The 17,794-nt window shown below is 42.6% G+C and overlaps 1 protein-coding gene across 1 annotated transcript in view; it reads left to right on the top strand.

The window, feature by feature from the left end:
- The window catches only part of LOC136435247 (E3 ubiquitin-protein ligase PDZRN3-B-like), an 80,292-nt gene extending 65,923 nt beyond the window's left edge, over positions 1 to 14,369 (top strand). Inside the window, exons 5-10 of the mRNA XM_066428559.1 lie at positions 126 to 222; positions 4,345 to 4,443; positions 6,364 to 6,426; positions 7,479 to 7,577; positions 9,922 to 10,041; positions 10,982 to 14,369. Of these exons, the coding sequence (XP_066284656.1) occupies positions 126 to 222; positions 4,345 to 4,443; positions 6,364 to 6,426; positions 7,479 to 7,577; positions 9,922 to 10,041; positions 10,982 to 12,637 (2,134 nt within the window). The 3' untranslated portion in view covers positions 12,638 to 14,369. The remainder of the gene's footprint in view (positions 1 to 125; positions 223 to 4,344; positions 4,444 to 6,363; positions 6,427 to 7,478; positions 7,578 to 9,921; positions 10,042 to 10,981) is intronic.
- Positions 14,370 to 17,794: the final 3,425 nt, after the last annotated feature.

The raw sequence follows: 17,794 nt of genomic DNA, 5'->3' as shown, positions 1-17,794 counted from the left end.
TTAATGGAGTGAAGTGTAGAAAGAGAGTTTGTAAAACAGTTACTTGCTAACGACCTCATGCTGTTGTGTTATTGTTGTTGTGGGAGGTGGTTTGACAGTGTGTTCTTGTGGTTTTGTTTGTACAGTCCCTATGGTGACCCCATGCTGTATGATGCTGCCGAAGACTTGGAGTTTGCAGATGACCTTCCACCATTGGATGACAACTACAACATTGAGTATGAGGTAAAAGTTGGTCAATAAACTTTGATATAAGTATTGCATCTCATTAAGTAATAGTGAGTAGAAAAGCAAATACAGACACATTTACGGGGAAGCTATCTCTATCTCTCGAGCTATCTCCAATTAGTTTCAGGGATACCAAGGGCCAGATCTAACCATGGTAATGTTAAAGTCATTGTCACCATGCGACCTTGTCCTAAGAGAGCCTTTGTTGGTGGGCTGCCAAATGTGGGCTTATAAAGCTGGCATTGTTGGAGGTAGCAGTTGACAGTCAACATGCCAGTGATGGGTCCATGGGGCAAAGCCAAGCTCTGCATTTCCACAGACCACCTTCAATGTTGCTTAGATCTATTCTCCAGAAAATGGAAGGGCAGAGCTGTTTGGGGACAGTTATGGATATAGTTCTGTCAAGAATATCTCCAGGGAGTCTGCACTTTTGTTTTGGCACACCAAGTCTTGAGTTAGGCTGATTTACTAATGTTGCAAGGAAGTCTTGAGTTTGACTTGATTCATTTCAACATCATCGTTATGTTGTAGATATTTGTTTCTCTGAAAGTACTGGACAGAAGCACAATTGGTAGGAATAGGTGAGGAGGGCATGGAAACAGAACTGCAGAAGGTCCTGTGAAGCTGGGGGGCACATGAGAAATTAGCAGTATTGTGTCATCAGCCCTTGCAGGGGACTCCCAGGATAGAATTGCAGGTTCAAGCCTATAAGCAAACTACACTGCTGAGCTGTTTTGACTCAGGAGGTGGGGGGTCCGACAGAAATGGACAGGGATGAATGCGACCTTCGGTTCAATGTCAACCGCAAAAAGTAAGGGACTAGGGGACTCATGCTATTTCAGGTAACCAGCAGATCAACGAAAGTTGTCTATTTATGAGTCATATTCAGAATGATTTTTTTGAAAGGATTAGAAATGTTGCCATTAAATATTTGGCAATGGCAAAAGTAAGCAAATGGTAGTGTGTATGCCACTCCTGAGGATTTGGTGTGAAATCTGAAGCCTATGTCTGAAAATTGACCATAAGTTGGGGTGCACTAATGTGTCCATCTGTCCCAGAAAGAGGTTTGTGTTTTGACCACTACTGATCCACACAGCTGTCTAGCCACATAATTCCAATTTCTTGCTGCCCAGTCCCTGAATGGACCCAACATTTGTTGACACATAACCCCATGGAAATGAGGTTAGCAGTGCCATCCATGTGTGCTGTTCCAGGCAGCAGCCCTAATCTAATCCCTGCCACCATGTAATTGTTTTAATAGGATGGTCAAAGCTTTTAATTAAAGCAGGTCCAGAATGTAGGTGTGGAACACTGGTACAGAGGCACAGGGCATGGGAATCTGACCCTAGGACAAGATAGCCTTGGCGGACGTCCCTCTCAAGTTTCCTGCCCCTCCTGCTACAAATTGGATTGAAAATTGACCAAATAACATCAAAGGGCATCAGATCGTAATTACAGACCACCTATGTTTAAATACAATACACCCAAGCTGAATTTTCAAGCAATCCCTCCCTAGAAAAAGTGATTACTGATTTGGTTACAATTCTCTCCCAAGCCATTTGTGCAGTGTGCACTTGTCTGCTGAGTGATGGATTGGGATGGGTTGTCCTAGTAACCAATGGGACAATAAGCATGTTGTTGTAGGTGTTATTGTTGGTAGATGAAGGATGAGGGACAAATTTCTTATTTGACTGACAGATCTGAAATGTTTCATCTTGGTGCCAGAGACAGACGGATGAATGATTTGTGATAAAACATGGAAAAAAGGAAATAGAAAAGACTGATAACTATCAGGACTTCCCTGATAAGGAATAAACCTCTGGGTACAGAGGAAGTATCACAAATCCCAAGTGATGAAAAATGAATTTAGAACAGTATATATTACACGTCTTAGCATAAATTTACTGTCTTTTGCTGTATGGCACTTGAGTTAAAGGGCTTGTAACTCCTAGTGGTCATATAAACAATGACTTTACCAGCCGGTCCTTCTCTAAGAATTGGACCAGTTTTTGATCATGTCATAACAGAGCTATCCTGCCCTTTCTATCTATGGTTATGATTCTATTTAGAATTTAAATCTGGCCAGAGTCAGTCTGGAATGACAATAAACCATTGGGGAGATGCATTCCTCAGATAGAAGATGGTACGATGACATGTAGGATGAAGATGCCAACTGCGGCCAGATCTTTGATCCTCACCCTAAAGCTGGTGTTTACTTGAGGAGGCATGTGGGCCACTGATAACTCTAGCAGAAGCTGAATGTCCTGAATATACCCCTCTGTCTATCTGTACCCAGCTACAGCTGTGGGAGGGGGCAGGTTACACTATGACGTGCTGTGGAGCCTGTGCTCACCAAGGCATCTGGCAGTTTATGGTAGCAACTTGCCCTGTATGACCACATCCGATCTTTCACACTGACCTTGTGTAGAAACTGATCCTTGCCTACACCTGTTTGGTCCTGCCTGAGTCAGCATGCTGCATATAGTGAGAGTGTAAAAGCTTTATACAGAGAAATAGGTGAGCATAGAGAATGGGAAATGGTAAAATGTTGAGAATTACGAAGTTCAAGCTGATAATGCCCATCAAAACCCTTATTCAACTGTAGAATCTAACGTTTAAAACTGTTTCCATTTTATGATTCAAAGGATACTGTAAGCTTTATGAATATATTTGATGTGAGGCGAGTAGCATTGAATCACACTGTAGAGCAAAAATTTTATCAGCATGTGCCATCTGTGAAGTTCTTCAGCTGAAAAGAGTTCAAAACTTTGCATAAATTATGACGGTACACAAATTTTACAAGTCAGTTTATTAGGTTGGTAATGCGTTTTTTCTTCATGGGGTTAAAAGCCCACCTCGTAAAACCATTTATAGGAAAAAACCTCTACTGAGCTTGGGCCAAGCCCCAACATAAAGCTTGACACTGTAAATATTGGGAGCAAAGGCAATCAAAATGCTGATGAAGGCTGGGGCTTGGTTCCCTCCCACAACATATCAGCACCCCGCTCTGCTGAACAAACAAAATGACTCACAAAATGTACTTTCATTCCTCTCTTCACTGTTGAAATTGGGTTTTATCTCATATTCGAGCTTAAAAGACATGGCTACTGCACGCTATTGCGATTAGCCTAAGTCGTGCTTTAGCTGGTTTTATCCATTATGCCCATTTCCACGGTCAGGTTCTATTTGTAACAGTTCATGTATACATAATCCCAAAAAGCTGCATGGAATACTGACAAGGGGGGATTGATCTCACCACAAAGCATTCGCATAACTCTGGAAAGAAAAGTTCTATTTCTGAAATGGTACAATTGGAAGAGGAAAATTAAGGTATGAAAATGACAGAATGACATTGTGGTCTCCGGGGTGTCATACTGTATGTGGGACACTTCTGTGAGTCCCTCACCACATGAGGCTGACCAAGCATGACAAGGTAGCACAACATCCCATATGGGCAGGAGTGGACTATCTCTAATTGAAATGATCAGCAAGAAAACCCATGTAAGAAAGATAGCTGGGGCTTGTAGTAGGAAGTCGGACAGGATGCAGGAATAGTGCGGCCAGGAAGTGGCTGATGATGTCAGAAGATAGACTGGCAGTTTGGTTTTTACAGGGGGTAAATCTTATCTGTAATCTCCATGAACCCAGAGCAATCATGAGCTGGGGGGTTTATATCCTCACTGGAAGCATCATTCCAAAGAGCAGGGGCCAGCGGAAATGTTAAGCACCACATAAAGGCAAATGTCAGGTGTCAGGGTTGGGGAGCACTCTATTCACGCCCAGGTTGGGGGCCGCTGTAGAGGTCAGGCACTTGGGGTGGGGGGAAAATGGATTAGGCCGTTTCAACATCAGTCATTTGGCAATGGTCAAGCTGGGTATTAGGTGTTAAAACATTGGGAAAACAAGGGAGCAACAGGGATATAGAACTACAAAGGGTGACATATTTCTTACAAAAAAACATCACAAAACATTTTTCTGATTTTGTTAAAAATGGATGTTGTGATTGTATAAAAAAAACTGCACATTACCAGTCTGTGAGCCTTTTATTACATGTATTTGAAAAAAAAGGTTCAACTTCCCATTGTTAAGAAACTTATCATGAATGTTGTTTCCATATAGGAGGTGACGCTGTCCCGAACAACCAGTGAGGACAAGCTTGGCCTGACCCTCTGCTATGGAACAGACGAGGAGGAGGATCTGGGTATCTATGTGAGCGAGGTGAGCTGCATATAATGGCGTTCAACCGTAAATCGAAAAAAAGATAGTGCTTTCCACAGTGTTGAGTGAAGCACCAAGCATGTAATACTATGCAGATGGAGGTTGTTCTGTAGGGAATTGTTTATTCCTAGTCATTCCTTCCCTTGCAACAGAGTATGTGACCTGTAGCTGGGGAATGTCATTCCTGCATGCAGATGGGCTGATGAGGAATGTGCACAAAACTGACATTTACCTACATAATCTACATCGGCATGTAGGAATTCCAGGAAAAGGGGCTTAGAAAATTCCATTGGTGAAGGTGGTTTTGCCACTCAAAGTGAGTTCAGTGCGTGAGCAGGAGTGATACTTGGTATCAGTGGCATCAGGACGAAGTGACGCCAGCCGATATTGGGAAATGGGCTGGAAGAATTGCTTAAACCACTGCTACTGATTCCCTTAGTCCCAGCCCTCAGCCCTGCCTAACAGGGCTTTCCTGACTACAAATGCGTGAGGTTTCGCTCCCTGACACTTTTCTCATTACTCACACGCAGTGAGACTCCACAGAGCTTTTCTAAAAACATTTCCACCTCAGAACTTTGCCATTCTGGAACGAGCTGGAGCGAATCCAAGGGTCTATCAATATTTGATGTCCCCCGGGTCCCTGATGTGCGTGTATTAATTTCATAAGCATGTCCAACTATTACTGCAGAAAGCTAGGCCTATTTGTGAACCCAAGCATGTAATGCCCTCACCTACGGTCAGGTACTTATGGACTCCTCTTTATGCAGTGCGCTACTTGGGGTGATGTTTTCCCAGCGTTCTTACCTGTTAGGGAGAGTTTCTGCAGGTGATAAGAATTAGGGCACCTGTCCTGTTGGCCTGACATTGTGTGGTGCAATGTTACACAGGAGACAGGCACATAAATCACAGGTGAAGATGGCATGGTGGCAGACAGTCCTGATAGAGGGAACCCAGCTGAGGGAGTATTGTGTGCACAGATGCATTAAATGCCACCTGAAAATGTACTGCCCTGGCATTCCTGGGTCCTAGCACCGGCCATCCGTCATGACTCCCCTCCTGCATTCATCACCGCCATTCACCCACATTCTCAAAGTCAACCTGTCCTCTGGAATTCACCTACCTGGGATTCCGTGATTTCCAGAACCACACATTCCCCAGGGTGGGGTCATGGGAGGGTCAGACAGACTCTGTACAAAAATTAGGATCACTTCCAATTATGATTGACAGCTAATACGCAGAATTTCCAACCAGCGAAAAAAAATCCTCCAAAAGTTTTCCTCCCCTGTAATCACAAAGTTGTGCACTTTGGCCAGTTGTGAAGTAATCATGATATATTGTATGGGACAAACCATCCGGGTGCATGCAAAATGAAGTAATGGACCTAAATGAACGGTATCCACATATTGGGATGAAAAAGAGGAGTTGAGCCAGCCACATATACAGTACATTATCTCATTTAGGAGGAGACTGTTCTACCTGCTAGAACAGACCAAGGTTAAAGTCATTTACTATGGAGGCTTTTACTTCCATTTCAGCCCAATTACTTACAACTAGGGTGTTTTATACAGATTAGGATCCTTCGCAATTGTATAATCCGACATTTTAGAAAATTAAGGCAACCCTATACTGTTTTCAAGTAAACAGATGTTTACCTAAAGTTATTGATGAGCTTTCATTCCAAACATATGTTTGTTTGTATCTGATGAAGGTAGTAATTCAATATGAAAAATTGTCTGTCAGTTTCCATATATTTTTCACTTACACTTGCAATTTCAGTCCTTTTTGAAATGTAACAATCTTAACAATATTTATAGTATTGCGCTGTATTGTAGGTTGGTGGTAAAAATGCTTGGATTATTGTCTTGTTTGCCATTTCTCTCATTGACTACACAGCAGTAACCAATTTCCCTTTCATTTCAGATTGATCCAAAAAGCGTTGCGGGGAAGAGCGGCAGAATAAGAGAGGGGGATCATATTGTTCAGGTAATCATCGATAATGCTCTTCCAAATCAGATTATATGATTTATATGATAATGTGTTTTATGTTCTCGGCAAAGTCCCGCAGATTTTGACATTGGCCTGCGATGATTAGAGGCTGAGTCCGAGGGGTCGCATCCAAAGCTTTTAAGAGGACTAAGCGTGTCACAATGGATCCAGGATGATTTACTGCCGCGGATTAAACTTCAGCCCTGGAAAAATTCTGCTTAATGGGAAAATGGGCAGCACCGCCCAAGCCCCAAGGCAAGATCAGTGCCTGAGCTTTGGAAATCGGTTTGGAAAAGTTCAGGAAAAGGCATTTTGCTTAAAGGGGATGTAGGGGTAATGGGGCTTGTTTTTCATCCGGGATTTCGCTGACACCTGGAGGTATTTGTGGTTTGTTTCGTGAGAAGAGCACGTTAAACAGGTGGTGGTTCTGTGTGCGTGATTTGTGCATGCGTGCGGAAATGGCTCAAGGCTGTATGCAAGGACTTTATTGGAACAGAAGGTGGGGACGTGGGCTGGAAGGGGCACCCGCTGGTCAAATGGCACAGATGTCCGACTTGTCATTATGTAGATCAGGCAAAAGAGGTCAAGTTGTGGCGGACCCAGCCTCCATTACCAGGGTGAACTGGGACTCATTTAGCAGCTGGACACCGTTGTTCCACTTGGCCTAGCATTTTAGCCCCACTCTCCCCTTACAAGTCAAATTGATCCCATTTGAATTTGGCTCATTTGCTGGTAAATCCTGGAGCTTGGCCCAACATTGGGATGTAATGTACTGATTTCTTTGTCCCATCCGGTGGGAGCCCACCTGGTCTAAATGGTTTTAAGTCACAACCCGAGGGTTAGTTGCCAATGTAAACTAAAGGGCAATAGGTTGGCATAAAAGAAACTAAAGGTTAAAGAGTGTCATACTGACATTAAAAATGAAAATTGCCACACCTTTTTAAAAAAGAAAGGTCATCAAGGTTATATTACAGTAGGGAATGGACGCACATTTTATGAGATGTCTCTATTTCGTGGAAGAGTTGCTAATAACATGTTTACTCCCACAGATCAATGGTGAGGAAGTTCTGAATAAGGACCATGCCGTGCGCCTCTTCTCTGAGGACAAGTCTGAGATTAAGCTCCTGGTGGCCAGACCTGACACACGGGTAAGTTCCTAAAGCTTTTAAAACAGCTGCATGTTTTCATAACCTTCATGGTTCCATTGGAGTTGGAGCATCTTTACAAAACAACTCTGAGCTGGGAAATGATTGTATGAAAATTGCAGTAGGATGCTTACATGTGTACTAAAAAAATGCACTTATACTACGATTGAAAATTTACTTACTCTGACATAACTGAAGCAAATAGAATTTTTCTGTGTCTACCAAATTTCACTGGTCATCCAAGGGAAAAAGAGTTATGGATAGGGCCTGATTTTTGAAGTACCGAATTTAGATACATATATCCATTTCATTCTCATTAGATGGATACAAAGGGAGAAATGAAGTGTGGCAAAAAGGGTTTGGACTGATGCTATAAATATGACTGTCAGGAAAGCTGAGGGAACAGATGAGGTACACAAGGTCTACACATGGAGGTGACAATGGCCATTAGTAGCACAATGAAATCCGAATCCTGGCACGCCATTCTCCGTGTTGTAAATTATTTCAGGCTTTTAGCCCAGCCCATACATTTGATGGGTGTTTGTGAGCCTAATACGTACCGTGTAAGCAGGGAACAAAACCTGAAAGGATCCTTTAAAAATTGTAGTTGTTGCAAATTTATGGCCCCCTCAGGTGCCATTTGCCCACACTTTCTGTTTAAATATTCATAGAGAAGGGCAGGCAGGTGAGCTGTTGTACCATCTGTACTGCACTGCTGCGTTTCCCCACCTAACTGGACTGAACAAGCTCATTTCTCTAAAAACCCCAGTGGTAACATTGAGCTTGCAGCAGCCTCCAAAGTGGCAGCTAATGTACATAACACATCGATGTACATACACGCCCCATTTCTCGCAAAGCCATAGAAATAACCTTTGGTACGAGATGCGGGGACCACAGCAAAGTTTGATGTGAGGTGATAACAGCATCTGACAGTGACACAGATTGTGGTAGAGTTTTTATGATCCCATCACGTGAGAGATGGTTGTAAAATCTCATAGATGGGAACAGGAACTTCCCAAAAGTGTCGTAATGAAAATTGTCTGGAGAAATATTTCATGAGACAGCCCCCAGATTGGTGGTATTTACCGACGGTGACCTTCAGAGCCCTAAATATACACCCTGCGGGGTGCTGATGGTGAGAACTATGTCATACCTGTCACAATGGCTATATTCTGCCACTGCCAGGCCGTTCCCCACTATGGCAACTTATGAAAAATTAGGGAAGGATGGGGTTTGTTTTCCCACTGACCAAAATAGAGGATCATCAGTGGTAATGCGAGAGCTTGACCTGTTCTGAACAGTTCGCCCCAGGGTCACTGTGTCTGTGGCGACCCCCCACCCTCAGAACCCACCCACAACTCAAAACTCTGAGAATTTTACTGCAACAAATAACGCTTCACTGTGAGAAACAGAACTTCAAAGGCATTCTTCATTTGCGGGACACAACATTCTGCCAGTTGACATTTTCAGTTGGAACAGGCAACCATTGATAAATGTGTAGGCATAGCAGACGCGTTGGTAACTACAAAAATACAGCATTGTGACCCAGGAATAGAGTTGGTATTGTGATCAGCAGTATGTGGAATATGTTTGCCTGTGTGTTAGTGCACAATGCATCCTAATGAAGACAAGAAAAAAACCTCACACATCTCAAAAAAGAAGCCGGAAGAAACAGTTGTGTATTCTGCACACTTCACACAAGCAGAAATTTGAACAAAACATTACTGCAGCATTCCAACTGTTATAATTGTGCCCCCTTCCCTCCCCAAAATGACCAGGACAAATAGAGGTAGATTTATGATACACAAAGGTCAAAGCCCACATCTTGGACTAGTTCCTTTTGGTGTCAGATTTATCACTGGTTTAGGAACTGTACATTCTTCTGTGCTCCCAATGTCAAGTGAGCCATATGTGACTAAGTCCAGACTCTCTAAAGGGTGAACCCTGGGTAGCAAAAGCGCTGTCAGTCTTTTATGTAGATGATGCGATAGGGCAAATCTGTATTGTACAACTCCAACAGCAATGTCACTGCTTTCTGCATGATGTCAGGGGAAAAATTATGGTGTGAGCTTGGGTGTAGTTGATGATATACTGCCCCCAGGTTAACAAAGTTACACACAACTACAATTACAGGCTTGTATTTATAATGGTATCATTAAATGGCTTGGTCAATTTATGGTTCGTAGTTGAGCTAGATTAGCGGTAGATGATGGTTTTAAAAATAGTTCACAACCTTAAATGATGTTGATAATGTACAATGATCTGCACTTAAAACCAACTGCTAACCTAGAAAGTTCTGTTCTAGAGTTCACACTAATGTTGCGGTGCTGTTTTTGTGTTGGTACAGTTTGATGAGAGCTGGCTGGAGGAGGAGAGGAACATGATTCTGGATGAGCTGAACATGCACATGCTGGAGCAGCACCACAGCGATGCCATGCGTTACACAGCAGCCATGCTGGACTACAACGTAAGCAGCCTTCCATTACTTATCATACTGAAGTACATAGATTTAACATGTTGCTGAGTGTCCATGTAATACTCTTGTAATCATGGTACAACAACATCACAGTGGGAATGAAATGACAGTGGCCTGGGAAAATGGACCCTGAATATGATAATAAACTGCTGTCTATATACAGCAGGGCTGGCACAAATCCGTTCCCAATGACTGTGAGCTGATAGTGGAGCGCTGTGTACAGATACAAATCTCTGTATAAATTCAACCCTATGAAATATAATCCCTTCTGTAGAGGAGCAAATCCTGGGCACTCCATCAGGATTAGAAGAGTGACTTCATCACTGCTGTGGGATCGTATTATTCTTGATTGCGCTTTAGTCAGAGTAATTAGCATGTTAATTAGCCCTCCTCCCCATCAATCGGAAACACTAGAACTAAACGAGGGGAAGAGCAAAAAATGGTAACCGGATGACCATCAAGTTGTTCGTTGAGTGGCTGCCCAAATTTAGCAGTAATGAGTTAATGGGTTTGTCTCACACACGACTCATTAACATGCTAATGTGATCAGAGGTGTGAAAGTCTAGAAGCATATCACCTGATGGACTGAGTAATGCAGTGATTCACGCTGCTATTATCTCAGGTTCTGGCCTGTTGATCACCATCTGTCATTTTTCGCTTTGCCCTTTTCAAGCCTGCTGTCTGCCATATCATTTTCCACTCTGCCCTTTTCAAGCCTTCTTATGTTCACATCTTTGTGCTTCAATCCTGTTTATTAGCCGGCCCAATGCCAGTACTAATTTTGCAATCATGACGTGTTCAGCAACCACCTTACATATATCAGTGCGCTGCGAAAGATTGTAAAGTGTTCAACTTGTCCCTATAGTAAATCAGGTTGTATTGATATGTGTTTGTTTAATGATCTAATGTTTTGTTATGATTTGCTTTACAGGAGTGCAGACACAGTAAGGAAGAGGAAGGCACAACAGACTCAGCCACAAGCACCTCCAACCAGCACGAGAAAGACAGCGGGGTTGGGCGCACAGACGAGAGCACAAAGAACGACGAGAGTTCGGAGCAGGACCTCGGGGAGGACCAGAGCTCACACCGTCTGGGCAGCGGCGAGCTCCGCAACAGCAACTCCAGCTTCACGTCCAACGAGCAGGAGTTCGGGCAGGAGATTTCTGCCGAGCAGTGTGCGCAGTTTCAGAAGGAGCTGGAAAGGAAGTGCAATGAGTCGTACGGCACCAGGGACACCGGCACCCTGTCGGATGTCAGCGAGCGCGAGCTGGAGGTGTTGAACAGACGGATGGAGGGGATGAACTTCCACACCATGCCTCACGTCTACCCGAGGGACATGACGCCCTACGACAACCTGTACGAAAACATCATGTACTACCACCAGAGAAACACGCCAGATGTCCTGAGTTCCTATGAAAACCTGGGACACGGCTTGAGGCACCCTGGACCTCATAGTGTAGGGCCCAAGCCAGACATTGTGCAGCCAGAAATGACCGAGATTGAGAAGGACAAACAAAGCGATAACTCGTCAAGTGCGTACAACACAGGTGAGAGCTGTCGCAGCACTCCCTTAACCTTGGAGTTTAGTGTTGATAGCTGCAAACGGTCCGACACTTCGTCAGAAAACGTGGTGACTGTGGTGTCATCGCAGCCCACTGCTTCAGTGACAATCACTGAAACATCAAAGGACATTAGACCAAGCCAGAGCCCTGTCAGAAAACTGGGCAAGCCGGACTCCGTTAAGGACTTGCGCTCTCGTAGCACCAGTAGAGAAAAGGAGGGCAAAGTTGAAAAGAAGCACAAGGATACAAAGGAGAGTCAGAAGAGCCTGCGTAGGGAAAAGCCACCGAGAAGAGATCGGCAGCAGGAGGAAAGTGTGTACTTTCAGCCTAGGCCACGTTTTGTGGAGAGAGACAGTGTGTACTTCCAGCCACGCAACAGACCGAGCATGTATGCCTCCCAGCAGAGCATACGCACCATGAGCAGTATGTGTACGTCACAGATGAGCATTCCGGTACACGCCCAGCACTACCGGAGCTACATGCACCTGCTGAAGGCACAGGAGAGAGAGATGTTCAGGAAGGCACGGCAGAAGGACGTGGAGAAGGAGCAGCCGAGGGAACAAGTTCGCGAGGAAGAGAAGCCAGAGGATGACGGGAACTTCGAGTGGAAGGTGAAGATTCGCAGCGACGGTTCACGGTACATCACGCGCAGACCGGTCCGGGACAGGTTACTGAAAGAACGTGCAATGAAGATTCAGGAAGAGAGAATGGGACTGACCACTGATGATGAGGCGATTAGCGAGATGAAGCTAGGACGTTACTGGACGAGGGAGGAGCGAAGGGAGCATCTGCAGCGGGCAAAGGATCAGAAGCAGCGGCGCGCGTTCATGGAGAGAGCAAGACTGGACATTCTTAAGGAGTCAACTAATGAGAATCCAATCTTAGAGATGAGTCAGAAGAAAATGTCAAAGAAGGGGAAGGGAAAGATAATGGATAATTTCATGACAGTTCAGGAACTGTTGGCCCAGAGAGTTACCGATGGGTCCAAGACACTGGGCCCTTTGGTAACGTTAACAACAGTGTGAGACAACATGTGCCTCAGCAGTTGTGTAGATATCCACAGAGCTTAGCTGTGTCCAGCATCTCAACCTATGGAGAAGGGATATGACATGTGGCAAGAATTCTTCTGTTTCTGGTTTTCCGACATCAAAGAAGCCAGTTCATTCTTAAGGAAAGCTGATAGTTTAGATCTATTAGTAGGAAGGGTTAGGTTGAGATGCTTGCTCAGTGAGCCATGTCACTTGTACAAACAGTTCTCCTTAATTCTATGTGGTATTGGTAACTTCAAACAGTCTTTGAGAAACAATGTCAAGCCAGTATGCACCTTTGTCTGTTTCAAAAGAGATGCCTTGCAGATTCTGTATTTTTATGTCTGATGGCATTTTTGGCACCTGTACAATTTGTAGTCCATTTTCTATGGAAAAGAAAGTCAGATACGAGGCTTATATTGCTGGGATGGCTTTTTCTCACTCTTGAATAAAACTGAAAGAGATTTTCCCTACAGGACAGTACCATACTGTAACTGCTGTGAACTGGCCATTCCATATCAATAAAGCTACCTCATAACTATGGCATACCATTAGGTACATGTATGTAATATACATAATAGAAAATTATATATGACATTCCCAAGTCGCAAACAACTAACAAAAACATGACAGGGAAACTCAGAAGAGTCTTTCTAACATGACATTTTAGCCAGATGTGGAAAATATACATTAAAAACATGTACACCTCAATGCATTAGCTATCTCCAATGCTCTGACGCTGGGCCAATAGTCCGAATCCTAAAAAAAATCTTTGTATCAGTATGTCTCTCACAGTTGGTGCTGTGCTTATATCCGAACTTTGTATTTATAGAATCTAGAGTCTACTTACCATGTAGGTAGCCCTTTTGTACAGAAGAAAATGAATGTGTACTTTGTAATGAGTTGGCGTGAGTTTTGTATCTATAGGGACGGGGAACTCTTAAGCAGGGCCAGGAGTGACGAACGTCAGGTTTTGTATAATGTTACCTTCCCCGTCGTATCTTAACCCCCATTGTTCATAAAGTGCCCATTGTTAATATTTATAAGTACATTTATATCATGTTGTCAGCAAACTGATAGAATTGGCACTTGTAGTATGTAGCCTAGTTCTTGTTTGTAAGTATCACAGAGGAATTATCATCCAAGGGACATGTTATTCCTCCCATAGCTGACAGAAATGTACACGACTACAGGCAAATATTATGATGATAATTATGAGGTCCTGTATATCTTCAGTGAATACAAAGTTCTGTAAGAAGCGGTTGTGACGTTGGGTTGTGGAAATGTCTTGTACAGTTACGTGGCAGGCAGTGGAGGGGAGAAGGCTCTAGCATGTCATGCATAGTGCGGAAAGTAAGACTTTTGTATGGTGAAAAATGGGCCTTTATCAAACAGAACTGTTCTTGTCACCTCTGGAAGAGGACAAATCTTGCTTCCTGTAACAAGAACATAGTTTACTAAGTTTTAATTATTGTATCAATGGATATGGCTAACATTCTGACCATTGTAAAAAGCTATGTTCATATTCTTTCTATTGATACGTATTGTGAATTTAAGATAGGGCACTGCCTACTGCAGTGCCATTAGAAATAATTCAAATCAGAGCAGTTGTGTTTCGTGAAGGCCTGTATTCAGAGAGGGCGGCCCATGGGGTCCACTGGGGAGATTTTGTCTTGCCAAATTGTGCATTTTATGATCAGAGGTTTTTAAAATAAATTATTGCCTTATATTTATGAATGTGATGACTTGACTGTGTCCAGTATTTACTAAAGTGTTCACTTAGTGATATATACAGTTAGAAGTTGAAATGATCTTCATAGTAGACATGATATATATATATATATATATGTATATATATATATATATAAATATATATATAGAGAGAGATAGATAATAGTGATATTTGAAATCATTTAGATATGGTATTTTCCAGAGCCCTTATCCTCAGCAGTAGACAAAAAACGTTACTGAAGGGCTACATCTTGTTACCCAAAGCCCTCTGCACCGTAAGTCTCTGTTCTCATAATATTATAAAAACAGAACCAAGGTAGAAGACTTAGAAAAAGAAAAAGCATACTGAATAGTTTGAATCAGTACAAATGAACACGTTCCTGATGTAAACAGTTGCAACACGAGAGAGGGGAAAGCTCTCAAATAAAATGCATTAAAACAAGGAAAAGTCAGACATTTCACAAAAAAAGCTTTCACATATTGCACAGAATGAGTCACATTTTCCGTCTTTGAATGTTTCAAGTGAACAGAAAAAGAAAACTGGCTTAAATGCATCTTGCGTCAATGGACATTAGAGAGTATTGGTCTCATTACTCCACCCAGGGCCAAATAATGACAAGCTCACACAATGCCGTAAAATCGATTATGAAAAACAAAAGATGAAAACCCCTTCCTCGTTTAATATCCTGATTCCAAAAAGGCGAAATCCGCGATTGGACGTCTCTCCGTTCTAGCCTGGTTATCATCCTCCTTAGTAACCACTGGCTCGATCAATAGAAAAGATTCAGCCAGCGGTTACTACGGAGGATGGTACCCAGGGTACCTCCGTTGGCGAAATACAGGCCTTTTTCTCACTTCCGGTTTTAGAGCACGTCAAATAGGCTCTCTTCGGGATTATGTTTTTTCCTTGATAAATGTAAATTTGTGCTTTCCGTAAATTTGCTTAACATTTTTGCAGGTCAGGATAAATTTGTCTTGTATGAAATACATCTAACGTTATTTGATAAAATATAGCATTATATAAGCATAACGCCGAATTCACATGGACAAATTATGATAATGACTAACATTATACTTTTCATCAGACTCATTTTTAATGGAAAGCAAGTTTCTGCCCAATAACATAATAAAAGATAATACAACATAACATAACGTAACATAACCTCCCAAAACAGAAGCGATCGGGAGCAAACAAAAGATCACGAAGGTTATGAAATAATTAACGTATGATAAACACTAAATCCGTTATTATTGTTCTCTCATAAGGAAGTAGGCTGTGCTGTTTCAGAAGATGGTCCACACTTCTACACTGTCTTGTTTTTCAGCCCAGAGTCGACCAAACGATTTCCCCGGCTCAGCAAGGTTATATATAACATGTTACATCCACATACCTTACAGCATTTTGAAATAGATTCTGTATCTATTGGTAAACAAACAGACAGAAACGCCGTCATAGTATTTGTTCAATGTCTTCTTGTTTCACAAATGAAATTTGGATGTTGGTTGGTTGTTACGTTCAGACGTGACATTTTTACAGGACACAAACACCTGGCCACGTTGTAAATTGTTAAGGAAACGTATGTGTCATTTATGAGCTATCATCCTATTGTTTTGTTTGTGAAATGGCTCCAATATTGTGATTTTTTTATTTCTAATGATTCCATTTCCAAAAGCAAGGTCATAAATTCAAAACCCTATGTGAGCCTTTCGCGATTTCCCCATTCCCGAAAACACGGAAATTTGCCAATTTGACGGTCGTTAAAAGCCACTTTTCTGGAAGCGGCTGGGAGCAGTACTGCAGATTAGGCTATGATAAGGTATCTAGTCCTGGCTTGTTAGATGTAAACATATACAGGAAAAGAGGCTTAAAGCCAGTGAAAACGTTTCCAAATAGGAACAGACATTTAACATACATGTAGAATGGCCTTTCAGACACTAATTGACATAAAAAGGATCGATTTGTTTTTACGCCATTTTACGTCATATCCACCCGTAAAGCGCCACCTACATTCATGTATACATCATATCTTGTACGAAATGAGTAGGCTAAGGATATAGGTGGACATCATCCTTTTACTCTTTAACAACTTTGGCCTTTTACTGAACTGTTCATCTGCTCATATGGGTAAGAGACTATCAGAGAAACCCGGGGGTCACTCAGAAAACATTCACCCCAACATCTGCTTGGAGGCCGATTTCCTATGATTGTGGTCTTTCACTTTACCGTTCCTTTGCTTATATAATATAAAAATCTAGAAATAAGATGACCTGCAGCTATACCCACAACGATGCACGTTTCATACTTTATCATTTGATAAACTGTTAGTGTTATGCGTGCTCAATTATTTCTACAACCTTCGTCATTTTTGTGCGTGCGCTTGCATACATTTTTGGGTGTCCACCGGGTGTCATACACAAAATCGAGTCAATTATCCTGTAAGACGGATGCATTGTTTCCCTTTCTTCTTTCCCTCAAGTTTCTCCCTTCCCTTCTGCCCCGGTACTGACGGCCTTACCTGAGCACCGTTCCGTCATCATAAATAATCACATCATAATTTTGGGCCGCTTGTATATAGATACATGGTGTTAGATATACTATAGGCGGGTATGCCATCTTTCAAAGGAGAAGTGGATGTTTATGATGAGGAATTGATACTGTATTCCGCTCAGAAATGATATTCGAAAGAGAGAAAAAGAAATAACGTACACTGCTGTCGCATTTGGCAGCTTAAAATGAATTGCTTGCCTTTCCATAGAGGGCTAACGTTATATCTCGCACACCACAGTTTATTTTAGGGTTCAGTTCGCGACTGCCCTCATCCAGTCTAGCGACCGACACTTCCTGGGAACAATTCTGAAGCAAAATGATTCTATATCCCTAAAGCTACAAGACCAACTGAGTTTTGTTTAATTCCTGTCAATCATTACACTTTTCAGCCATATTAGTATCTGTTATGTCACAGGCTGCATTTCGCAGCAAATCACGGAAATTAAAATGTGAACTCAAACCTGGTCCTCGAAACCCTTCCTTACCACACTTTTTCACCGTGCTGGCATGCACTACCCCGGATGCACGGCTCCTGTCGCGAAGGGACTGGGGTGTGTACCGTAAAGTAGCTACTTTCACTGTCAGATTTGCTCATAATGCGACGTACTGGCGAGACGACTTGGTGTTCGGCTCCTTTTCGTTCCTGCGGCCTTTCCTGGTTATCTAGCTATTACGGATTATTCATCAAGGCACAGGGTAGATCAATAAAATCATATCTTTGCTCTTTCTGCGACAAATATGTCTGAGACAGACGTCTTGGATTATATTTTCGACACTACGATTTTCCCTTTAAACGGTATTCAGCCTCTGAATCATCCGGTAGATAAATAACTGGTGGTATATAGTGTATAAACGCATTATGCAACTGAGGAAGG

Source organism: Branchiostoma lanceolatum, chromosome 5 (genome assembly GCF_035083965.1).
Source record: "Branchiostoma lanceolatum isolate klBraLanc5 chromosome 5, klBraLanc5.hap2, whole genome shotgun sequence".
Taxonomy (NCBI): domain Eukaryota; kingdom Metazoa; phylum Chordata; class Leptocardii; order Amphioxiformes; family Branchiostomatidae; genus Branchiostoma; species Branchiostoma lanceolatum.
The sequence above is the reverse complement of the archived record's forward strand: the minus strand, read 5'-3'. Positions and strand labels throughout refer to the sequence as shown.